Below are 26,528 nucleotides of genomic sequence, written 5' to 3' on the forward strand. Positions count from 1 at the left end.
CGTTCCAATTTGAAAACTTTTTTAGGATTCCGAGTGGGTACTACTACCCACCATAACCACATTATCTGCAGGCCCTAAAAAGAATGGACTAAAAGAATAGACTTTTAAAACAAGAATTTAAATGCTCTATAGTAAATAAATACTTTCTTGTTTAAAAAGTTTATCGTTTTTAAAGTCTATTAGAAAAAGGGATATATTGTATACTCCATATAGTACATATGTACTTTATATAACAGCCGGGTTGATAAGTCACGTCCAGCTATGCAGCTGTCTGCATAAAAACGTGGATATCTTTAATACCCTCATCCGAACTTCTCGATTGTAGCTCTGGTTCAAAAATGTTAAAATGGTTTCGCGCTTTTCTTCTTCGTTGTTTTGGTACAGTATTTTAAATTATTTAAATTATTTGTTTCGTGTAAAATCTAATAAAAAATTATCCAACGTTAGAGCCAAAGTTAGTTTATCATACTTGTATATAATTATCAGTTTCACTCCGAGCTTCAAAGAGTTAAGACGTGCGACTAACCTAAAATCCAAGCTACGGCTTATCAGCTTAATCTATAAACAGATCACCCGATTCAATAACTTCTCCGCGCTTAATCGCAAAAAAAACAAAAAAACAGCTGAACTTACTATATGTACTTACACACCACAGGGCCTGAGCCCAAAATTACTACAATGTCTCGACCACCCGACCGACCGCTGACAACAATTAACTTGATACAAAGTGAACCAAAATACATGGCAATTGCTAGGACTGATAATGGAAAATTTTATAAAATATCTCCGTTTATCATAACAAAAGTGATAGACTTCACCTGTAATGGACCAGTCAAAACTGAAAAAAACTTAGATCTGGTACCTTCATCAAAACCAAAACCTTTTTTTTAGTGTTCAGACACTACTAAAAATTCAGTCGTTTCAAAATTTCCCGGTCCACGCTGAAGAGCACAAAACTCGGAACTCCCTCAAAGGTTTTATCTACTCTACGAAAAGAAAACTAGCAAGAAATGCAAGATATCTTTAATACAAGAAAACAATGAGTACATATGAAGACTTAAACCTATAAATTTATACATAATATTGTATACAGGGTCATCCTATAAATAACCCGGACAAACATTTTTGATCATAACTTTTTAAGAAACTATTTGAGAAAAAATGCAGATACACAACTTTTAAATAGGTATTGTGTTAACAGCCGGTTTCGAAGTGGCTTCCTTGGGCTGCGATGCAGAGCCCTAAACTATTCTGGAAATTTAGTGCAATGGGCCGCCGGTATTCTTCCGATAATCGATCCCATTCTCGGAGCAATGATTGCTTCAGCGCCTCCAAACTTATGTGGCCAAAATAGACCACACACTGTAGTGCATCGGATTAAGATCTGGCGAGTAAGGTGGCCATTCACTGGATGTGATAAAGTGCGGAAAATTGGCTTTGCACCAGTCCTGAGTCAATTTGGCTTTATGGGCTGGCGCTGAATTCTGTTGAAACGTCCATTCCGTATCACCGAAGTGCTGCTGGGCCCAAGGAAGCACAACAGTTTCCAAAATGTCCCGGCGGTACACTTCCTGATTGATTTTGACCCCTTGATCAATGAAAACAACGGGTGTTTTACCGGTGGCGCATATTCCTCCCCAAACCATTAAAAACTGCTCACATTGACGGGGCTCGATTATTGCAGAGTAGAGGTCTGCATGAATAGCTAAAAAACGACATTCAAATGCACAGCCTCGAAAATGAATTGAGTGAGATAGAATGCTGAGACGAAAATTAATGAATGAGTGAGTGCGACTGTGTAGGTCTCACTCGCACAACATTCGGGGGATAAAAACCGAATTGAATGAGTTAGAGTTACAGTTCGCATTCGAATTGTTTCGAATGCATTCTAGAATGTACGATACAACTATGCATATTTGCCTGTATTTTTAGACGCTGATAATAAAATAATTCAAAAGTGAATTAAGTCATTGATTTTTTTTCCAGAAATATTCATTATTATGCTGTATATTTTATTTTACATATTTTACTTATATAAATGTAAAAATATTTTCAATATTTATGAATAAATAATTTTCCAGCACAATTTTGCCGCTAAAAAAATTTGCAAAATAATTTAATTTGGAAAAACTAAACAATAAACACTAAGAAAATAATAATAACAGTTAAAAACCAAAGTAAAAAAACACTCTATCATAATTCACCTTTCGGTCAATTCCCTCATTATTAAGGAAGTATTTAAGAAGCGTTTTGCGCAACAGAAGAAAATAAATGAATGCATAGAGTGTGTTAAAAACCATTCGAGACATTTGGCTGCATTCCTCATTCCAAAAGCACTCTTTTTACTTCCCACACCAACTCACTCTGTTTCAAAGCAAGAGAATGCCCATGAGTTACAATGCTTTCTCACACTCTCACTTCCTCTCATTCAATTTGTTGTGTCTCTTGCACTCATTCATTCTATTCCATTCGGATGTATTCTATGGCTGAGGCAATAAGAATGTATTCCTGCAGACCTCTATTGCAGAGGTACCTGGAGCTTCAGCCGACCAGCTTCTGTCATTTTGGTGATTGTGCGCCTGTTGGATGGTGAATATCTTCTCGTCTGTGAAGAGAATACGCTCCCATTTTTGTCCTGCGGCCCGACGCTTTAGCTGACGGCATCTTTGGAGTCTCACGTGCTTATTGTCATCCGTAAGAAGCTTGGAGCTTGTAGGGCTTGAGATTAAGTTCATTTTTTGCAATCAACCGAACACTTTCTCGATTCACTCCGATTTCACGGGCTATTTCTCTGACCGAGACTCTGCAATTCCGAGTGATCCGCTTTTTCACGATCTGGCGAATTCTGGAAGTGTTAGCGGTGTATGGTCTGCCTCGTCCGGGACGGTCACCTTCATGGCTAAGCTCATTAAATTGCCGGATAGCGTCAGAGACCGTTTGTTTTGGTATGCCAAGCAAACGAACAATGTCGCATTGGCGATTTCCTTGTTGAAACAGTTTTAAAATTGCACAACGATTGTTAGACATCCCGAAACAAATATCAAATTGATGGGAATCACAAAAATGTAAATATATTTGTTTCAGAAAAGTACAAGCTATCGATAAATGCATTTACTTAAGGGCTGCATCATAATACATTTATAATAGATTGCTTTAAAGTTTGTCCGGGTTATTAATTGTCACCCTGTATTAATCAAAATTATTCTAGTTCTAGTTATCCTTAACTTATACTCTTATTCTTAACATGCTTAAAATATTACAACTAAACATAAATGGATACCTCAATCCACCTACAAATATTCATAAAAAAAACCCTAAAATAATTTCCATTGAAGATACACACCTTCATTCTATCAATTATATTCCGATCCCAATAAACTTCACTCTGTACCACATAAATAGCTCGAAGAACGCTTATGGCGGTGTAGCCCTCCTATTCCACATCTCTAAGCAACAACAACAAGCCCAAATCCACAATATAAGCTTTGACTCTGTCGCCGTTACAGTACAATCTAAAATAAAATTCACAATAATTTCTAGTTATATACCTCCCAACAAACCTTTCACCCTACAAGAATTGCAAGACACTTACAACTATATTAACACTCCTCGCCTAATAATAGACGATTTCAACAGCTGGCACAAAAGTTGGGTATCACAAAATAATAACGCACGAGGAAACCTCGTTTAAATTTTTTATTTGTTTAAATTTAAAAACCAATCCTTGCTAACAAGAACCAATAATGACTCCCCAACCAACTTCACCTCACATATTGACCTTTTCAATTGTCTCCATAGACAATTGACAATCAACTCTCAGGAGGTAATGATCACTTCCCGATCTCAATCCAACTTTTTTGGAAATGAATCATCGGATTCCTCCATTATCAAAAAAAAGTTAAATATTGATAAAGGCCTCTCTATCAAAAACATAGCAAACAGTTCTCCGACCACAGATACTCCAGATACTATCACTCAGCCAACCAAGAATCACCAACCAAGAACCAAGAATCAGCTGGTACAAAGGTTTGCTGATTCTTGGTATCATAAGGCACAGCGCTCATCCATATCACAATGTCATCCTAACTCACCCACACAGGTCCCCTGGTGGGACACCGATCTACAAATTCTAAAAAACAACAAAAAAAATAGCCAGGAAAAATATGTGTCGTAATGTAAACACAGCCAACAAAATAGCTTACTAAAAAGCCAACGCGATTCTTAAACGAGAAAGAAACGGCACACTGTTAGTGTGCCGGCAGCGCTACGGCAGAATTTCCTACCCTATGCACGCGTGCTATGGAAAATGAGATTTTGCCCATCCTTATCTACATAATCAACTCAATTATCATGTTAAAAATTGATTATGGGTTATTTCTGTATGGAAAGGCACCCAAATCAAAACTTTTTGTTAAGTTTTGTTAAAAACAATATATCATTCAGCTAATAGAATAGCCTTCGGGTCCTTTCGTTCCTCAACGATAAACAACCTACTATACGAATCTACCATAAGACCTATACAACAAAGAACTTAACATTCTATATTAAAAAAAATTTAAAATGATATCCACCTCAAACAAAACCCCTCTAGAACACATTATTGCAAAAGTTTCAAAAGCAAAACGAATCCCAAAACTGACATCCACAATAAAAGATACTATTGAACACTGAAAACCAATGCTACTACACTAATGCTACTGCCCCATAACAAATTAAAAAGAAACCACGCCAACATGGTCCTTCAACTTTTCTAAAATAAACAAATCCTTACACTCTTTATTTAATCAAACACTCTTTATCAAACACACCACCAATATAAACGTCCAAGAAATCAAATATACCCTCAAAAAGCGCACATTCTTATACACAAATGGCTCCAAATCCGACAAGGGAATTACCTACAGCGTAACCTCCACACAACACGTCATAACTCAGCAAATACTCCCAACCTATCAACCATTTTCACCGCTGAAGTAGCAGCCATTCTTCACTCATGCAGATATCCGGAAAGGCAAACAAGAAATTTTCCTATATGCACTGGCTGCTAAGCAAGCAACCACACTTCCACAAATATCAGAAAAAAACTACAACATATCCGATACTCTAAAATACATTAGTAATCACATGAAAGCCTAAAATGACCTAAGCTGGAACAACACATCTGTTCCCTACAAACTGATCAAAACAAAAAAACAGAACAATATCGATCTTTTAATCCCACTTATTCTCGAATAGATACCATTAAATTTATGAGACTCCGAATAGGACACACTAAACTGACTCACTGCCACCTATACATACATAACTAGATTAAGTATGAGTGAGTGCAAGAGACACAACGAATTGAGAGAGTAAGAAAGCATTCTAACTCATGGGCATTCTCTTGCTTTAAACCGAGTGAGTTGGGGTGGGAAGTAAGAAGAGTGCTTTTGAAATGAGAAATGCAGCCGAATGTCTCGAATGGTTTTTATAACCTCCATACATTCATTTATTTTCTTCTGTTGAGCAAAAGGAGTCTTTTAATATTCTTTTTTAAAGAGGGATTTGACCGAAAGGTAAATTATAATGAAAGTGTTTTTTAGCGAATGTATGAATAATTATTTTATACTTTTGGTTTTGAACTGTTTTTACTATTTTCTTAGTGTTTTTTTTGTTTAGTTTTTTTCTGAGTTTTTCCAACTTGAATTATGTTACATTTATTTGAATAACGAATAACTGAATTTTGTTAGGGTAGCAAGTTTAAAAAGTTAGAAAAATCAAAAATTGTGTGCGCTGGCTTCGAAACGAATTCGCACGCACACTTACACCCGTGTATGTGAATGTGTGACTCGCATACATACAAAGATCAATCCAAGCGCAGACCAACCTTCTTCATCGCGCTCCTTTCAAAGACTGAGAAACAGAAAGCATTCAATGAGAATATGAGCGTAAGATGAACGAACGATGAGCGTAAGAAAGAGAGTAAGATTTCGCTCTGGGGCTGCTGGGGCCTGTCGCAAGAATTTTTTGCGTCCATTTTCGTTGTATGAAATGGATTTTCTATATGCTGTATGTTTAGTGGTAGCATGCAGGGTGACTCTGGGTCCTGAGACCAGACAATAGAGCTTAAGTTGAAACCGCCAGCTACCATCAAAGCAGTGGGGTCCACCGTTCTAGCACAGACACTGATGATGTTTCCCATATGCGCATGATAGATACTAATTACACTATTTTTGGATATACGACGCTCTATGGCATGGATGCCATGGATTGAAACAGCGAGCCGATCCAGTAGCGGGTCGGCCTCCGTAAGGCGCAGTGATATAGCCTGAAGTGATCGCGATAGCGATGATCACACCACCTCCTCGCACACACTGGGTACTGGATGCACCTCGGTCTACTCAAAAAACTCGGTACAAGTTGGGCTCGGAGAACTCGAGGAGCTAAAGTTGTTCTTGAGCCACGTTTTCATAAGGATGATTACATCGAAAAAAAATGAATAACATCCGGGACTTGGTTCTCATTCCCGATATATTTTGGAATAGAACTTTTATGCTTTTATTGGATTCCAAGTACGAATTATAGGTTCAGGGAATTGGACGGCTAGGCGGTTATGATGAAAGTACTCTTCTGGAACTGGTTCATGTGGAGGCATATCCAATACGCATATCTTGGAAGATAGCCGACGAGGAAACATGGATCTTTCCATTAGACGCAACGTAGCCCTGCGAGTCTCCAGTTGCAAGAAAATCCAGTGCCAGGTGAAAACATAAAACATTCATAGTCTGGCACATCCACGCGCAGCAATGATCCACTTTTACGTCCAATATGTAAAAAAACATCTTAATTCGGCGAAAAGATAGCACGAGCGGGTGACCCAGCAAAAATTAATAAGAAGATGGGTAGCGATGCAGTGCCAAAGTCTCGATTACCATCCTTTTGTTGTTGCTGCATATTCACAAGTGAAGATAAGATGTAAAGAACTCGCCTTGGAAATAGTTTTTGTTAAACATAGTTGTTGTAAAGTAAACTATTAGAGAAATTAAAAAAACGTCAACCGTTCCCATTAACGCCCGCGCCGTTTGTTGTTGGTAGCGCAACAGAGAGAAATTGTGGTATAAAAAAGAAGTTTGTGAAGAGGAAGCAGTAACAGCGCCAGCGACGCCGCTTAACGAACTTGAGGGCGTTGATCTCAGCATCTTTTTGACCAGCCTAGCACAGGCTAAGTCACTCGTCTCCTTGTTCAGCTTTTCTGCGACGAAGTTGCACAGTGCATTGGGTTGGGTAGAAATCGTGAATTTACCAATATGAAGATATTTTAAGGTGGAAAGAACTTGATGCTGATCGCAGCTAGGTGCTTGTCCCACAATGCGCCTATTAGGGTTGATCCGATTCTTCCTCGGGACAGCAACCTTTGGTGCAATCGGGGCCTGGCCCAGTGTAGCCTCTTTGCTCCCAGTGCTGGTAGGAATAGAAGGAGGAGAAACAACATGCGCCCTAGCTTAAGAGACCTTGGGACCAGCGGGTCCAGCCGCTCCATTTACCAAGGCATGATGCATTTTGGCTTTAAGGCTTTCGAAAAGGGATTCTAGATCAAGAACATTATGATTTAGCTCATCTATTTTGGAATCATTTCCAATAACGCAGCTATCACACTGCCACATTAAGTTCGGAATGTTAGTAGTAATTTTATTTCCTACGAGGGCGAATCAACACAGGCGCTTAGAAGGCACTCCGGAAAATCGACGCGCACCGAACGGCCTCACACCCACGAAGTTTGGTAGCAGTTACTTCTGTACTACTTTTGGTGCAAACGAGAGGCGACATGACCGAAATAGTAAAAGTCCGAATGCAAAAAAAGCTTGATGCAGACTAATGCAGCTTTAAATGCAAGCCTCGTCTGATGACTAAAATATTGTGCGATTTAGACAGAATTTGTTCTTCCCGCCCATTTTTCATATGCGGTGTTGATTCTTGTGGCCCTATTGATACGACATTAAAAATTCGTGGTAGGCCACCCTATAAGTTAAATTGCCTTTTCTGTTTGTTTTGCGCGCAGTTCATTTAGAAGTACTTTCCGCCCTTTCAACTGATTCCTTTTTGTTGGTTTTTCAAAGGTTGTTATAATTCACCTTTGAAGTTTTGTTGTTATTTTGTTAAAATTGTTGTTAAAATTAAATTTTTAGTTATCTAAATATAGTATAGGAAAGCTTAGGGCGGAGCGGGAGCTAAGCTCATATTCGCTCTTATGCGAATTCCCCCCGCTTCGCCGCAATAGATAAGTTAGGCTTAATATAAGATAAAAATATATAGATCGATTTATAACGTTGATGAGGCAGAATCTTTTATTTCGTTTACTTCTCGTATATCTTAAGCAGCCACCAAATATTTTTTTTTTCTGTGAGAGATAAACTAATCTCGACAGTCAGCCTTCGTGACCAGAGGGGTATTGTTTAAATTGTACAGAGCCCCAATTGGATTCACAAGTTGGCCTCTGCCAACCTAATCTTTTTTCCTAATATATAATGCTTATTTTTGTTTTTGCATTCCCTTTGGCACCACCGTTACTCGGCTAGGACAAGCTCCTTGCTGATCCTTGACTCCCCGAACTTGCTGTACTGCTGATCTACGATTTTTCTTGTTCTTCATTTTCTATTAATTGATGCCGATGCAGCCTCTTTACACCAAAGGGTGCACTCAAACTTGCATGATTGTTTCTACTTTACATTAATATACCCTTGTACTCTACGAGTGCAGGGTAAAAAAAAATGCAGCCCTGGTCCAAACGGTATGCATGTGCGAAACAAGTGTCTGAGAAGAAGCTTCATTTAACTGGGGTTATTAAAAAAGGACAAAACCACAAATAAACTCATGCCTGACGTGAGAAGTCAGGATTAGAATCAGTTCTTCTGCAAATACATCACTTATAACACTTATAACTAATTTCATAAACTGGTAAAGGGTCGCCCGGCTGTTGCAAACCCAGCGGCACGTGCTAATCAGCAGGTTGTTAAGAGCTTTAGGAAACTGGTTTGTGAACTGGGCCTGCAAACCATTGAATCAACTGCATACTTTTAACAGTTTCAAAAATCGTTTAAGACGATCTTGTGTTCTACTCCTGATGGAGAAGGTCTTGATGGAGAAATCCTTATGCATACGCGATTAGATATAACCATATGGAATGCTAACGGCCTGGTAAAAAAAAAGGCTTGATCATACTTGACTATTAGAGGATACGACCTCATTGCCGCTAACCACCCGAACGGTAGAGGTCGCGGCCATCCTTATTCGCAGCTGTATCAAGTATGAGCCACTTCCAGCCATGTGCGAAGACTGGGTGCAATGTGCCCAAATTAAAATCTCCACTACCAACGGTGACATAACAATCGCTGCAGCATATTGCCCCCCCAGGCACAACATCCACGAACAGGAATTCGGCTTGCTACTGGATTGCCTCGGCCCCAAGTTCATAATCGGAGGGGACTTTAATGCTAAACACCCCTGGTGGGGCTCCAGGATTACGAACCCAAAGGGCTCGGCCCTATACAGGCAGATTCAGTCCCGAATCTTGAGCTGTCACGCAACCGGTGCACCCACATACTGGCCTACGGATCCCCACAAAATCCCTGATGTGCTAGACTTCGCCATCTCCGGAGGACTGGATTCTGCCGGAATTCAAGCGAGAGAAGTAGAAGACCTCTTCTCGGACCACAGCGCCTTTGCCGTGTCACTTTTCACCCCAGCCTTGCTCAGGTCAGCCCGCAAAAAGCTGATCTACAAGACAACAGACGTTGACAAGTACCAATCCTACCTGAACAACGTTACCGACCCCAGCCCGACACTTGACTCCCCGGTTGACATCGACACCGTTGTAGAAGAGTTAACAGCCCATATTCAGGCGGCAGCTTCTGAAGCAGCACCAAGGCCCTCCAACCGCCCAAGAGCCACTGACAGGGACATCCATTTTTGGAGCCCAGAAGTCGAAGAACTCAAACTTGAAAAGCGACGACTCCGAAGAGTGTGGATGCTCTCAAGGAATCCTTTGGACAAAACCGCCTTCAATAGAGCGACCAAATGTCTGACAGAAACTCTGGCAAGACTAAGGAAGCAGGCCTTTGACGGGTTCGTCGAACAACTTGAGCCAGGCGACCCTCAACATAACTTATGGCGAGTCACCAAATCTATCAGACAGCCGCTGAAAAGGATCCCACCTGTACAAAGAACCGACGGCAGCTGGTGCAGATCGGAGATGGACAGGGCCAACGCTTTCGCCGAACACCTCGAAGGTGTCTTTACGCCTTTCGATCGCTGCTCACCGGAGGATGCTGCTGAAACTGCCCGTCTGCTAGCCGAGCCTTCTAGGGACGCCGATCCAATACCACCAGTGACTGAGGAGGAAACAGCTGAGCTTATAACCATCATGAGCAACAACAAGGCCCCGGGCGATGATGGTATCAATGCAATTGCATTAAAAATGTTACCACCTCCAAGCATTCAGCTAATTACGAGGATCTATAATAGATGCTTGGAGATAGGGTACTTCCCGTCCACATGGAAACGTGCCCAGGTAACTATGATACCTAAGCCCGGGAAACCCGAAGCAAACCTTTCGTCCTACCGACCAATAAGTTTGTTACCAACGCTCTCCAAAATACTTGAACGAGTGTTGTTTGGTCATCGAGAGTTTTCGATGCCGTAAATAAAAAATCAGAATTTAATTAATTTCAACGTTATAAAACTTTATTCAGGCCGCATATGAAATTAGGATTTATGTACAATATTTCAAATCCAATTTAGGATGCGAGCGCAGTAATAAGACGAACGAGAGTGGCGCCAACCTTGCAGAATAGGCTGAGCGGATGCTCGCTAACTATAAGCGCCGAAGTAGCGAAGCCGAGCGGCCGAAAGAGAGTCGGCTTGCGACCAGCAAAACATCAGTTACTTATTAATTGTTGTGTTTAAATTAGTTGCTTGCTGCTTGACCCGACATTCTCCCCCCAGTTGGGGCTTCTACTCCAACTTCATCCTTAAGGGGCAAAAGGCACAGCTTAGTCACTGCTCGCTTGGTAATTCCAGATGAGGTTTTTATCACCGCCACTCGAAAGATGCCATCCCGACCAGGGATTAACTCCATTATTCTCGCAAGCGGCCATTTCATCGGAGGTAGATTCTCGTCCTTTACTAGCACCACATCGTTCGGGGCCAAGGCAGGACCAGAGGCGCGCCATTTGGAGCGCTGCTGGAGAAGACTTAGGTACTCCTCCTTCCATCGGGACCAGAAAGACTGCTGCAGGAAAGACACGCGCTGCCAGCTGTCCAACCGGTTGAAGTTCAGCTTTGTGACATCAGGCTCGATAAAGCTGACTGACGGACCACCAGTTAAAAAATGAGCCGGGGTCAGAACATCAAGGTCTGCAGGATTTTCTGAAAGAGACAATAAGGGTCGTGAATTTATAACAGCCCCAATATGGCACAGCAGCGTTCGCAGCTCCTCGAATCCCAGAACTGCAGATCCGACAGCTCGGTAAAAATGGTGCTTGGCGGTTTTAACAGCCGCTTCCCACAGACCACCGAAATGCGGAGATCGAGGAGGAATAAAATGCCATTCGATGGACTCCATAGAGCAAAACTCCAGCAGTGACCGTTGATGCTCTTCGCTTAGAAATAATCGGCGCAGCTCCTTTAGCTCGTTTTTGGCTCCAACAAAGTTGGTTGCGTTGTCAGACCAAATATGTTGAGGACTTCGGCGGGTGCATATAAACCGCTTCAAAGCCTGCAAAAAAGACATTGTGGACAGATCCCTTACAAGCTCCAGGTGGACGGCTTTGGTAGCAAAACAAATGAAAATGCTAATGTAACATTTTACTGGAGCCTTATTACGCACTTCCGGCTTATAATAGAACGGTCCACAAAAATCCACACCAGTGACTCCGAAGACCTGGGAGCCGCTAACTCTTTCCTCCGGGAGATCAGCCATAATGTGCTGCAACAGCCGAGGCTTAGTCCGGAAGCATCGGATGCATTTGTGTAATGCCTTCGTCACGGTTTTTCTCCCCCCAATTGGCCAATATTGGGACCGAATAATTGCCAACAGTGCGCGAGGTCCCGTATGTAAATTTCGCTCATGGAGGTCAACAATTATCGCCCGCGTAACTGGATGGCTTCTTGGAAGTATAATTGGATGCTGCCTATCAAAATCCAACGACGAATTTTTTAGCCGACCGTCTACGCGCAACAGTCCAAATTTGTCCAAGAAGGGAGAGGATGAGGCAAGGGCACTGGATACCGCTATGTCTTTTCCATTTTGAAGAGCCTTTATTTCCTCCCAAAAATGCACACGTTGCACTAGCCGCAATAACAGCTGTGTTCCAGATTTTATATCGCTAGCCGTAACACCGTTGTGGTGAATTCGTTGAGAAAACTTGTATACGTAAGCGAATACCCTCTGCAGTGCTGGAAACGAATTAGCGTACTTAGAAACCGCTGTTATATCCACGTACGGAGACTGAATGAGCAGGACCCTTGCACGCAACTCCAGGGTTGATCTCTCAGATGGGACCGCGGTTGGCCACGTCTCTTGGGATCCAACGAGAAACGGAGGACCATGAGACCACAGCTTATTCTCAACCAATTCATTGGGAAGAGCACCACGCGACAGGATATCTGCTGGGTTCAAAGAAGTGGGAACATACCGCCACTCCATTTCTCTAATTAGCCTCTGAATGGTCGAAACTCGATTGGCGACGAAAACATTAAACCGAGAGGGTTCTTCTCGAATCCAAGACAGAGCCACAGCAGAATCGCACCAGCAAAAATACTTTCCAACGTAGACCTTCAACTGCTCTACTTCCGACATAAGTCGAGCCAACAACTCGGCTCCCGATAACTCCAGCTTAGGCACCGTAACAGTCTTTAACGGCGCAACTCGGGACTTCGAACAGAGTAAATAGCTTGCAGATCCTGCGCCCTTGGACACGACATAAACGCATGCCCCATACGCCTCAATGCTGGCATCACAGAATCCATGGACCTCCACCTCGGATTTCGATGTTAGCACCCATCTAGGGAATTCGGCGCGCTGCGTACTACCAAAGCTGCTACAAATCATATTCCAGTCGCAGTGCAGAGCTTGAGGAAGACTTTCATCCCAGGACAACTTCTCACGGCACAGCTTCTGAAGAAAGATCTTTGCCTTTGAAATTACAGGACCAACAAGGCCTAAGGGGTCATAAAGCCGAGCGACTGAAGAAAGCACAATGCGCCTAGTGGGCTTTGAGATTGACTGAATCCCTTCAAAAGAAAATAGCAAGCGGTCAGTTGCAGGATCCCAAGCAAGACCCAGTGTCTTTGTGAAGTTGCTACCATCATCAAACTTTAGGAAAGACTCCCGATCTTCTTCAGGCACCTTATCCAGAACGTCAGCAACATTGGAGCACCACTTCCGTAACCGAAAATGGCCTTTGGCAAGGATCGCGGATGTTTGCTGCATTATGCTAATAGCTTCATCTATAGAGTCGCCTCCGGAAAGCAGATCATCCACATAAAAGTCGCGACGCAGAATTTCGGCCCCCTTTGGAAACATTATTTGCTCATCATCTGCCAACTGATGCATTGTCCGAACTGCTAAAAATGAGGCAGGCTTCGTTCCGTAGGTGACCGTGTCCAGCTTAAAAACCTGTAACTCATCCTGGGTGGAATCCCGCCAAAGAATACACTGAATATAGCTGTCCTCAGGAAAAACCCTGACGCAACGATACATTTTACAAATATCTCCAGTAATGGCCACCCGATGGCATCGGAACCTTAACAGAATATGCAGTAACTTTGGCTGAATAACTGGGCCAGACATCAACACGTCATTCAATGAATACCCAGAAGTTGTGACAGCAGATCCATCAAAGACAACCCTGAGCTTGGTTGTTGAACTGTCCTCCTTTAAAACACAATGGTGTGGAAGAAAGTATTGGCCAGTGACGCTCGCATCAGAAGGGACTGGAGACATGTGACCCAACTCCAGATACTCCTTTATGAAGGCAGCATATTGCTCCTTTAATTGAGGACGGCGACAGAGCTTCCTTTCGAGGGAAAGAAATCGTCGAACGGCTTGGGGGTACGACTCTCCCAGCAGCTTAGAGCCACATTTTAACGGAAGCCGCACAGCGTAAGCGCCGGAATCCAGCCGAGCAACATGTTGCACGAAATGCGCATCGCAATCTAGCTCTTCCTTCGTCCGCTTCACAATAGGCTCGGAGCAGTCTTCGATTTCCCAAAACCGGCGGAGCAAGGAATCCAGCTGATCATCCAGCATTGTTGCGCTCTCCGGAACATCCTTGTGGGCAGTGGAAACGAGTGATCTTCTCTGGACCTGTGAACCGCCTCCACACACGACCCATCCAAGTTGAGTTTTCTGCAGCAATGGCAGGCCGGCTGAGAGCTTAATTTGCCCAACACACAACAGCTCATAAAACAGACTGGCTCCGATAAGAAGGTCGATGCGCTGTGGGCGGAAAAATTCAGGATCAGCCAAAGAAAGATTGCCAGGAATATTCCAGCTGGAGACATCCAAACTGAAGCTAGGCTGCAGGTCCGTGATATTGGCAGCGATGACGGCGTTAACCAGGGCCGAGTACTCGGAACAGTGGGAACGTAGGAGAACATCAACAGCGAATCCATCTGTCGCAAAGCCGGCATCTCCAATACCAGACACCGCCATGAATGATTTGTACCTCCGGAGCTGCAGCTGACTTGCCAACCGGGAAGTGATCACGTGCACCTGAGATCCAGAATCCAACAAAGCTCGGCATGGAACAAGGGATCCAGCGCGACTACGAACAAAAATGTTCGCTGTAGCAAGCAACGATATATCGCCGCTGTGACCTTGAGCAACTAGTGCATTAGCAGTGGACGGCGAAAAGGCTGCAGGCTCGGCGACCTCGGCTATGGCTGACGTGGGAGGACCAACCAAAGTCTGGCCGCTAGATGCCGGCGGCTCCAGGAAATGCAGCAGGCTGTGATGCCTCCTTCCACAACTGCGACAACTAGCAGCGAGGCACTCACGCATGTGATGGCCCGTTTGCAGACACTTCCGACAAAGACCGAGTCGCCTGGCCTCACCAAGGCGAATCTCAGGAAGCATTGATAGAAATCGGGGGCATGCAGACATTATATGGGACCATCCACCGCATAGAGCACAGGTAGAGGGAAGCGAATTAGTAACAATAAAGGATGATCTACCATTATTTGCACCTCGACGCCTTCCCACATGAGCGCCCGGGGCGTATCCAGCCATGGCCACGTCCATAGCCTCCAGCGTCCTACACCGCTGCTCCAAAAATTCGGCCATCGACTCCCAAGTAGGGATGGCGTCTGAACCTGAGGAGTTTTGACTCTCCTCCCACTTGGCCTGGGTAGCTGGGTCCAACCTTTGAAGCAGAACTTGGACGATGATGCAGCTGGCGATCTGAACTGAAGTACCCAAATTCTTTAAGGCTCGCATATGGGCATTAAATTTGTCCGAAAGACTTCGAAGCGCTGCTATTGAGCCACTTTCCAACAGACTGAGGCCCAGAATCTCGTTCACGTGTGCCTGAAATATTAAGCGACGGTTATTAAATCGTTTCTCCAATAAATTCAGCGCAACATCATAGTTCTCGTCGGAGACTTCCAAGGAACGCACTGCTTCGAAAGCGGACTCCCGAAGGCAAGATCGCAACCTTTGCAACTTTTCCACCTTACTAATACGAGGATTGCTGCCGACGATGGTAGAGAAGATCGAGTAAAATTCAGCCCATTCCGAGTATCCACCGCTGAACGTAGGGAGCGGCAAAGGAGGCAGCACTTGAAAACTTTGACCTAAACCTGGGTCAGCCTGCATGGTGGACATTCCGTTGGAAAGGGTGGAGTGGGCAGCAATTCGAGATGAGCGAAGGGTCGTCTCGTGCTCAATTTCCGCCTGCATCGTCGCTACGAGCTCCGAAACAGTCCATCGAAGGTCACTGCTGATCTGCAAAATGTCCAAATCCTCAAGCTCCCCGTGGATGGCCTTGAAGTCGCTGAACATGGTGGCTATCTGACCATGTCGCACGTGTAGCATGGCATCGTCCACCTTGGCAATAGGCTGAAGAGCTCCTTGGATCCTCTGTAAGTCCTGGAAAACACCCAGGGTCTTGCACTTTAAAATTGCACTCCGGGTTGGAGTGGGTGCTCCTGTGACGGCGCCGCTGGAGTTCATGATTTATTATATTGAGTTCCGAACAACCGAAATAAATTTTATTTGCTCGCGGCGAACACGATCTGTCCCACTGTGCGCTCAGAACCGTAGCGGAATTGTGGAATGTATATATATATGAAGCTATGTGCGAGCGAATGTACTTGCGTTGTGGATCGTATGTTTGTATGAAGTCTATGCGCGGGCGAATGCACTTGCGTTGTGGATCGTAAATATGTATGTGTGCTTGTGAACTAACGTTATGTTTATGCCTGTATGTATGTATAATATAATAATATATTATAATTTGTTTATTATTGTAAATAAACTTATTAGAGACGTATGATAATTCGATAATGATAATTTCACATAACACTGTTTACAAAATTGTTTTGTTTTTGTTTTAGCAATTTGTTTATGTGTATATTAACGATCACGTCGGGGTCACCAATGTTTGGTCATCGAGAGTTTTCGATGCCGTAAATAAAAAATCAGAATTTAATTAATTTCAACGTTATAAAACTTTATTCAGGCCGCATATGAAATTAGGATTTATGTACAATATTTCAAATCCAATTTAGGATGCGAGCGCAGTAATAAGACGAACGAGAGTGGCGCCAACCTTGCAGAATAGGCTGAGCGGATGCTCGCTAACTATAAGCGCCGAAGCAGCGAAGCCGAGCGGCCGAAAGAGAGTCGGCTTGCGACCAGCAAAACATCAGTAACTTATTAATTGTTGTGTTTAAATTAGTTGCTTGCTGCTTGACCCGACAAGTGTTTTTAAGCAGAGCACTGCCAGTATTTGACGAGGCTGGACTGATCCCTGACCACCAGTTTGGCTTCAGGCGGCGACACGGTACGCCAGAGCAGTGCCATCGGGTAGTGCAGTGCATCGTGGACGCGTTTGAAACCAAGAAGTACTGCATGGCCGTCATGCTGGACGTGAAGCAGGCGTTTGACCGAGTCTGGCATCCCGGTCTTCTATATAAATTAAAGACTGGCCTACCCCGACCATACTTCCAGTTCCTAAAGTCGTTCTTGGAAGACCGTAAATTTGCTGTTAGATGTGGCGAGGCCATCTCCGGTATTAGAGAAGCTCACGCTGGTGTACCCCAAGGCAGCGTTCTTGGCCCGTTGATGTACAATGCTTACACGGCCGACCTCCCTGTTCTTCAGAGGCCTGACCTGCTCACAGCAACCTATGCAGACGACACCGCCTTCCTTACCACCGCCGATAGCGCATTGGGGGCAGCCGATACGATGCAATTGCAGCTTGACTTGCTCAGCGACTGGCAAAAGCGATGGAACATTGCCGTCAATAATGAGAAGTCCACTGCCTCCACATTTTCTCTCTGCAAAGGCAACTGCCCTCCAGTTAACCTTAACGGCTCTCCAATCCCACAGGTAGACAATCCCAGGTACCTGGGATTCACCCTAGACAGAAGGCTCACCTGGAAGCCCCATCTGATTAAGAAGAGGAAACAGGCTATTCAAAGACTTCGATCCTTCAACTGGCTTATGGGTAGGAGATCGAAGCTGAGAACTTCCACTAAACTCCTCATTTACAAGGCAATAATACGCCCTATCTGGACGTACGGCATACAGCTCTGGGGAACTGCGAGCAAGACGAATGTCCGAACTATGCAAGCTTTCGAAAATAGAGTCCTTCGAATCGCCACTGGGGCCCACGTCTATCATGACAATCGCACCATCCACGAGGTTCTCAATTTCCCTTGGGTCAAGGACGAGATACAAAGAAGCAGCGCACGTTACATGCAGAGGCTTCATAATCACCCGAACCGGTTGGCCAGCTCCCTGCTGGACAGCAGCGAGCAACCCAGAAGACTTAAAAGGACACACCCGCTGGACCTCCCCTTACTACTCTAATTTTTTTTTCTACCATATTAATATTTAAAAATATCTATACGTGAAGTTTACGTGATAAAATTTAATGGTTGTCCCTAATGGACAGTTTTAAATAAACATTACCCTGCTATTACAAAAAAAAAAAAAAACTTATAACACTTATAACTAATTTCATAAACTGGTAAAGGGTCGCCCGGCTGTTGCAAACCCAGCGGCACGTGCTAATCAGCAGGTTGTTAAGAGCTTTAGGAAACTGGTTTGTGAACTGGGCCTGCAAACCATTGAATCAACTGCATACTTTTAACAGTTTCAAAAATCGTTTAAGACGAAATCTTGTGTTCTACTCCTCCTACTCCCGCGAGATCCCGCGAAGTGGCTCCGCGAGCCATTTTCAGGGGTAAAACTGGCAAATTGGGGATTTATAAGCTTGTTCCCAATGTAAGAAAAAGGAAAAAAATGAGTTCTTACAGGGTGGCAATGCGGCCTTTTAAAAAAAGTCGAATTGCAAAAAAAAAACACCTGAGGCCGAAAACAAAGGTTTTATTTACCTTGAATTTGCACCATATTTTTTTGGTGAATGTACTTCTTTTTTTATGCACTGAGCGCTGGTCCCTTCTCTCGGCGCTTAAGCTGTGGAAACTTATATGGAAATTTCCCACCACGTGTCTTTTTAAGTTGAACTTAAGTTGAACCCCGAGCGATGCGCTTATCTTGGCAGCCAAAAGAGAAAAAAAACTGGGCCGCTGCTTAGACCTATACTCCAATGATCAATTCTAGGTAGATAATTTATTATCAATAGATAAGAAACTTTAAGCTTAACAAAGCTTTTTGTTTTGTTATTTTTGGTTATTCGAAGCTTAGCTTAAGGGGGGACATCTGAGTAGAGTTTTAAAAAATCGAAAAATTTTTTTTTCGCTTAAAAAATTCTTTAGGGTCTTAAAAATAACATATCAAAAGATAGAGTCCGGCCAAAGTGTCTAAGTGTCGAAATTTTCCATTCTGCGGCGATGCCTCACAGGTATATCCCACAGTACTTAAAACTTTAAACGCGTTTTTCTCGAAACCACTTTTTTTGAGTTGGCCGAACACATAACTCGAACAACTTTTAACCTATCAAAATAAAATTTTGACAGTATACTCAGAATACCTATGTCTATCGACACACGTAGGATTTTATTTATTTTGCTTACTTTTTTATCAACAATTTTGTGACGTTTTTTGTTCGTGAAAATTTAAAATTTTTTTTAATCACTCACCATTTTGGAAAAAATTAATATATCAAAAAAATCCTACGTGTTTCAATAGCCGTTGATATACAGAAACTAACCAAACTTGATTTTTTGTTCTAGATCAAAAATTAAGGACGTTAGGTGTTCGGCCATGGACCCCCTTTAAAAAAATAGGGCCTACGAATAAGGGCTGCAGGGCCGCCATTTTGTTTTCGATTTATTAAAAAAAATTTTATTGTGTACTTTAAATATAATATAATAAAAACTCATTTACAAAATTTCGATTAGCTGTTTTGATTTGGCCAAAAAAAATTCCAGAAAATCCGCTTTTTTTGGCCTGTTACTCAGATGTCCCCCCTTAATGGCGCATACTTTTAGGCAATTTTTATACCCTTGCAGAGGGTATTATAATTTTGGTCAAAAGTGTGCAACGCAGTGAAGGAGACATCTCCGACCCTATAAAGTATATATATTCTTGATCAGGATCACCTCCTGAGTTGATATGAGCATGTCCGTCTGTCCGTCTGTCCGTCTGTCTGTCCGTCTGTCTGTTTCTACGCAAACTAGTCTCTCAGTTTTAAAGCTATCGTCTTGAAACTTTGCACACATCCTTCTTTCCTTTGCACGCAGTATATAAGTCGGAACGGCCCGGATCGGTCGACTATATCCTATAGCTGCCATATAACTGATTGATCGGAAATGGTATAACTTTGGTGTTTTTAAAGTTAGAGAGTTCAAATTTTAGGTGAGAGCTTTTTTTGGCAACATAATACGACATGCCAAATTTCATAAGGATCGGCCGACTATATCCTATAGCTGCCATATAACTGAACGATCGGAAATGACCCAACTTTCGTGTTTTTGATGATAGAAAGCTGGCACTTGGTACACATTCTATTTTTGGTCAGTTAATCCGATCTACCAAATTTCATAACGATCGGTTGACTATATCTTATAGCTGACATATAACTGTACGATCGGAAATGGTTTTTGGTAGAAATACCAACTTTGGTATTTTTGAAGATAGAAGCTTGAGACTTTTTTTAGATTTTGTATTGTAATAAATTGGATTATATATTCCTATTCCCATAAGGATCGGCTAACTATATCCGATGTTTGCGATATATATCCGGTTTTAACTGCAAGGGTATATAAACTTCGGCTCCGCCCGAAGTTAGCATTCCTTTCTTGTTTTAAGTAAAGTTACACTACAACACAACTCGCACTACATTTACTACTGGTTTGTGTGTTGTATAACCTTTCCTTCCGATTACGTTGGGCTTTCAAGGTATTCTGGTGTGTAAAATGTCTAGGGAGTCGTCCTTATAAAATTGGACACCCTGAAAATTTTTGCCGTTCGTGACCTTATGTTGACCGAACGTTAGCTTATACTGCCTCGTGTTTATGGCCAGATGAACTCCAGATCGTAGAGCGCAGTTCCCCCAGAGTTTGCCTGTGGGGAATAAAATGCTGTATATGTGTGTCTGATATTATATTTGTTTAACAATCAATTAAAAGTTTGCGATTTAAACTGAACTCTATTATCAGAAACCACATATTCTGGAACCCCAAAATAATGAAAAAAATCTTCTTGCAAATATTGCATAATCGAGTCGGCGGTGAACTTGCGGACTGGTTTCAAAAAAGGAAACTTGGTGGGATGGTCGAGCTCCACAAATATACCTACATTTCCCGATTTACTGCGTGGGTAAGGTCCTAAAAAATCAACAAATATTTTCTGAAAGAAACGCTGGGGTATTCCAGTGTTTCCCGTAGGAGGTTTAAACGATCTATTAGGGTGTTTCGTGGCCTTACAAATATCGCCATATATAATATGGTCGGAGCCTTTCTATGGTTTAGTTCAGAGGTCGGCACCCCAATACATTGATATGATTTTAACGCATTAGTGTTAGTAACGTATAGCAGAAAGTAGGCTTTTAGAATGACGTTTCACACATTTATACTGTGTGTGTGTGGCAGAGCTCGGGCAGAGAAATTTCCTATGCCCCCGAGATAGGACCGTGCCGACCTCTGGTTTAGTTTATACCCCCGTAGGCATGTAATGAGTTTCCATAAGCAGTCTTAATGGCATTCGGTACGATTGGGGGTGGGACCCAAAGTTTCCAGCATTGGTCATCGGAAATTTTGCTATCCTCTGCATGTCTGCGTCGGTATATATGTTTACCTTGGATTTTGAGATGGAAGGAAAGAGTTATTAAGTCGGATTTTACTCCTAAGCGAATCATATTCGGTTGAATCGAATTCTGAGGAATTGATGTCAACTATTAGGCTATAATAAGTAAGCGTTGACAAGTCTTCGGTAAATGTTCGCGAGAGAGCGTCTGGGACTACATTGTGAGTACCTTTTTGATGATGTATCTGGAATTGGAATCCTTGAAGCTTAAGAGACCAACGAGCGAGACGCGAGCTTAGATCATAAGCCATTTTAATGAGTATTTCGTGAATATTACGAAATCCTGTCCTTCGGCATAACGCAGCAGTATAACACTCCTTCTCGGTAACGGTGTATTGACGTTGACCACGATTTGGCTTCTTTGACATGAAAGCGATCGGCACCTCTGCGCCATCTTTATTTACCTTCATTAAAGGGTTATGTATAGTTGTACCGCACAAAAAAATGGAATTTTATCGGTTTTTTTTTTGACACCATAGAAAATATTTATGAAAAATGTTTTACCGACGTTGTTTAGTACATGTTTCTGGGTACTTAATTAAATTTTTTCATAAAAAAATATTACATAATAAAAATGTTATAGCCGAATTCCCGGATCGTCTTTTTTTGATGGTGTCTTGCGGTGGACATGATATCCCGAAAACGGTTCATCGGAAATCCAAAATTCAAAAAAATTTAGTTAGTCTAGTCCGTGAACGAGGGATTTGTAAAAATTTTGATTAAAAAAATATGGCGACGGTTTTAACAAAAAATTTTCTTTTTCGAGGTATAAGATTATGAGTGCTTAAGATTATAAGTATAAGATTATTTATGCTTTAAAAAAGGAGTTTTCAAAAAAATGGAAAATCCCTCGTTCACGGACTAGCTAATATCATAATAAATAAGTGGTCAAAATTTGGTGTTGATCGGATTAGTAGTTTTTTAATAATCGTGTCCACCGCAAAGGCAACTTCCCAAAAAAATAAGGGTGGGTGGTGGGGGGTGTTAAGCAATCTTGCATCGTTTTCGATATTCAAAGTAAATAAGGCCGTTGTGGCTGCGCTGGTGGAGTTGCAGCAGATGACGTAAAGCTGAAATAATAATTATAAACGTAATATTAACAATCGTAAGAACTGTATATTATTAACTGAACTGTATATTATTAACTGAATATTAAGAACTGTATTAAAGTAATATTAAGAACCGTTTGTATAATGAGAATCTTGTATTCCATAGCGGGTATTCTCTGATATTATTTCCTAAATTTATTTCTTGAAATGTCTCAAAGGTAACTTATTTATTATCAATTCAAATTTGATAGCAAAGGATTTAGATTAACATTATAAATATTTTTAATTTGGAACACAGCAAAAACAATAATAATAATATTCCAAGATTCCATTAATTTTTATTAAATATTAATTAATTCATTTAAGAGCAAAAATAAATTAAATTATCTTTTCTTATGTCATTACGGAAAGCCATAATTCAATATTGGGGAATTTAAAAAAAAAAACGAAAATATAATTAGGAATTAGCGGGAATCTGTGAAATTGTAATTTTAGTGTTTTATGTAAGGTATGTTTTAAATTCTGTGCAGTGCAGTTTTAAGGAATTATTACCACCCCAGGGCCATGTGCCAGTGCGGCTACTATGAGATTATGCAATCGGCTAGTACGAAATTATATAACCGGTTAGTGGAAGATGTAATGAATGCAGAGCGCAGAGTTTCGGGATTAATTTCGATAAAATCTAACGGAATCGTTCAATAAAATTTTGGAGTCGTCAATAACACCAGGCGAAGGCAGTGTTTTTTCCTGGTGACATAAATGACACCTAGTTTTCGTTACTCGGAGAAAAATCTCTTGCGAACTATGTATACAGTCGTAACTATAATAGTGTTATTTTGTAAAAATTGGCCTGCTTTTAAAGAAAGCTTTTCAGTTTATTATTTTGTTATTTAATTATAAATAAATATATATATATGCATACATATATATATGTATGCAGTGGCGGATTTAACAGGTGGGCAAAGGCGCGCTTGCCCTCTGGGCCCCCCCGACGAAAGGCTTTCAGGGCGCCTCTTGCTGAAAGTTACACCTTCGATTTTTTTTTTTTATTTTTTTGTTGAAAAAATGTTTTGGTGAGTCTCATGTGGACAGCACAAGTTCAATTTTCATTCAGTGGCCCTCTGTTATCAGAATAATTGCAATGCTTGATAACTATCGTAAATTGAATATAAAATCAAATAACTTTTGGGTGCAATCCTAGAAGAGGGGCCCCCCCAGCGTTTTTTGCGACAATTTTTGGTATTTTCGCCCAAATTTGGAGTTGATCGAAAGGGGGAAGCTTCAGGTAACGACGTAGACCCAAAAAAACCGATTGCGATCATTCCTTACCTTGTAATTTACGGTTATTTCCGGCAATGGGGGGGGGGGTAATTTTTTCCCATATTACGGCGTCGATATTGAACGACGGGGGTATGGGGTGACAGGGGGGCCCTGAAAAAATTTTGCCCACTGGGCCTTTTTCCTTAAATCCGCCACTGTATATATGCATTTTAGAGATTTTATTGAAAAAAAATTACTTTGTGATAATATTCGAGCATGGCCAAGCAAATGTTATTTTACTATTTATATTCATTATTTTTGTAAACATCCCTAGCTATTCCTGTCCTTGAGCTCAACGTCGGTCAACTTCGGTAATTGGATACCACTGAAAGGAATTACATATATTTGTGACGAAGACAGAAAATTTTTTTAAGTCATGATAATGGTACTTGAATAATCTGAATTAACAATATCGCAAAATTTGCTAATATTGAATTTAAAATTTAGTTAAAATTTAATTATTGAACGTTTACCTAATAGTATTAAAAATTCTTCTTATACATATATATAAGAGGTCTGCATGAATAGCTAAAGGTTCCACTCGCACAACATTCGAAGTATTAAAACCGAATTGAATGAGTTCGAGTTGCAGATCGCATCCGAATTGTTTCTGTTATATATTGTCAATTTCACATCTGTTTTGTATTCCTCCATTCTATACACCTACACACCTATGTAGTACTTTAAGAATCTGGTAACTCTGTAAGCTTCGCATATAAAAAAGTCAGTCTGAAATAGAACTCAACAAGAACACAACATATTGGCGACGAGGGAAAAAGTCGAAAGATAAAAACAGTAAAATCGCGTAAATCATGTCGAGTAGTCGTTGATTTTCATCAAGATGCCGGCAGATGAAGATTTGATCCAATCGATACTTGCTCAACAGCAAGCATTTACAAGGGACATTATGGTACAGCAACAAAAATGGATGCAAGCAATGATGGATAGAAACGCTTCTCCAGGGCAGGGTGATTCAAGCCACACGGGTGAATTATCTGCGTGTCCTCCATTCCACAAATTCGACAAAGACAATCAAAACTGGGAGTCTTACCTTGAACAGTTAACCCAGCATTTTAACGCGTATTCGGTTAGTGCAGAAATAAAGCAAAAGGCCTATTTTCTTTCGTGGTGTGGCATAAACATATTCGAACTATTGAAAAATCTGTTCGGGAGCAACAATTTGAACACGTATACATACAAGGAACTCACAGACAAGTTAACGGAACATTCACAACAAAAGGACACGTTGTTGCTGCTCGCTGTGAGTTTTATAAAAGGGAGATGAAACATTCACAAACACACAGAGAGTGGGTAGATGACTTGCGTGGGATCGCTCGGGAATGCCAATTCGTCTGTAATGCCAACGGTTGTTCTTCTAACTATGTAAATGAATTGATTCGAGATCAGATCATAATACATACACCATACGATGCCGTCCGTGCATCTGCTCTTCAGAAGTCCCAGCCAACTCTTGAAAATGTGCTTGTAGTTGCAGAAACCTATGAGAAAACAACAAAAACCGTGGCAGCCCTCAAAGAAACAGTATCAAAGCAATACCCAATAATCGCAGTTTACACCTATACAAAGAAACATTTTCTTGGTGGTGGTGAAAGTGATCAGTATTAGATCATTAGCTAAACACCATTTTTGAAAGTTATCAAGGTCAGACTGAAGACTGCATTGGGCAGAGATGGATTTGTACTGAAGACAAAGCTTTACATCATCTGCATACATAAGAACTAGATAGTTCGTTAAAGCAGGGGGCAAGTCGTTTATAAAAAGCGTGAATAATAGCGGGCCAAGATGACTTCCTTGAGGGACGCAAGATGTAGCTCGGACCAGACGGGACTGTATGTTTTTAAATAAGACTCTTTGTGTCCTTCCATCTAGGTAGCTGGAGATCCACGTTAAGAGGTCTTTAGGAAAACCCAGCATATTCAGTTTACTCAACAATAGTGAGTGATTAACTGAATCAAATGCTCTGTGTAAATAACATCGGTTTGATATCCCTTACAAAAGCCATCTATGACAAAGGATGTCAACTCCAATAAGTTTGTGGTGGTGGAGCGACGCTTAATAAAGCCATGCTGACAAGGAGTGATGATCGAAGAGCAAAGGTGTTGCAAATGAGGGGTAATTAATTTTTCAAATAACTTTGGAATTGCCGACAACTTAGAGATGCCTCTGTAGTTGGCAGCCTCGGGCTTTTTCCCTTTTTTATGTAGGGGAATTATAAATGATTCCTTCCACTTAAGGAGAAAAATCGAGGTTTCCAAAGATAAGTTTAAAAGTCTTAGAAGAGGTTTGCACAGAGCCCTGGCGCAGTATTTTAGCACACAGCCTGGTACTCCGTCGGGACCTGGCGAATAAATGGGTTTTACCCTTAAAAGACCAGATAATAAGTTGTTCTCAGAAAAAAACGGACAGAAAATAAGATTTGCTGCTTGAATGTTATATGCGTAAGGCTGATCAGTCAATTTAGGAGGAGAATAAGTTGTTTGAAAAAATTCTGCGAATAGATCGGCAATGGCCTGATCCGAAGTCGCAGAGGAATTTTCAAACGTAAGCAGAGGTGAAAAAGATACGTGTTTACGCTTAGTGTTTACAAAATTATAAAACTGCTTTGGATCCTGAGTAAATTGAATCCGGCAGCGGTCAATATAATTCCTATAACATTCAGCGTT

General features: G+C 41.6%; 1 protein-coding gene across 8 annotated transcripts in view; it reads left to right on the top strand.

Moving 5' to 3' along the window:
• LOC108120074 (ran-binding protein 16) overlaps positions 1-26,528 on the top strand; it is a 476,341-nt gene that overhangs the window by 198,726 nt on the left and 251,087 nt on the right. The window contains exon 15 of one of the 8 annotated variants that reach the window (XM_070283007.1): positions 19,402-19,428. The exons of the other annotated variants lie outside the window; for them this stretch is intronic. Coding sequence (XP_070139108.1) covers positions 19,402-19,413 — 12 coding nt within the window. The 3' untranslated portion in view covers positions 19,414-19,428. Of the gene's footprint in view, positions 1-19,401; positions 19,429-26,528 lie in introns of those variants that run through there. 8 annotated transcript variants of the gene reach the window in all.

Source organism: Drosophila bipectinata, chromosome XR, assembly GCF_030179905.1.
Source record: "Drosophila bipectinata strain 14024-0381.07 chromosome XR, DbipHiC1v2, whole genome shotgun sequence".
NCBI lineage: Eukaryota > Metazoa > Arthropoda > Insecta > Diptera > Drosophilidae > Drosophila > Drosophila bipectinata.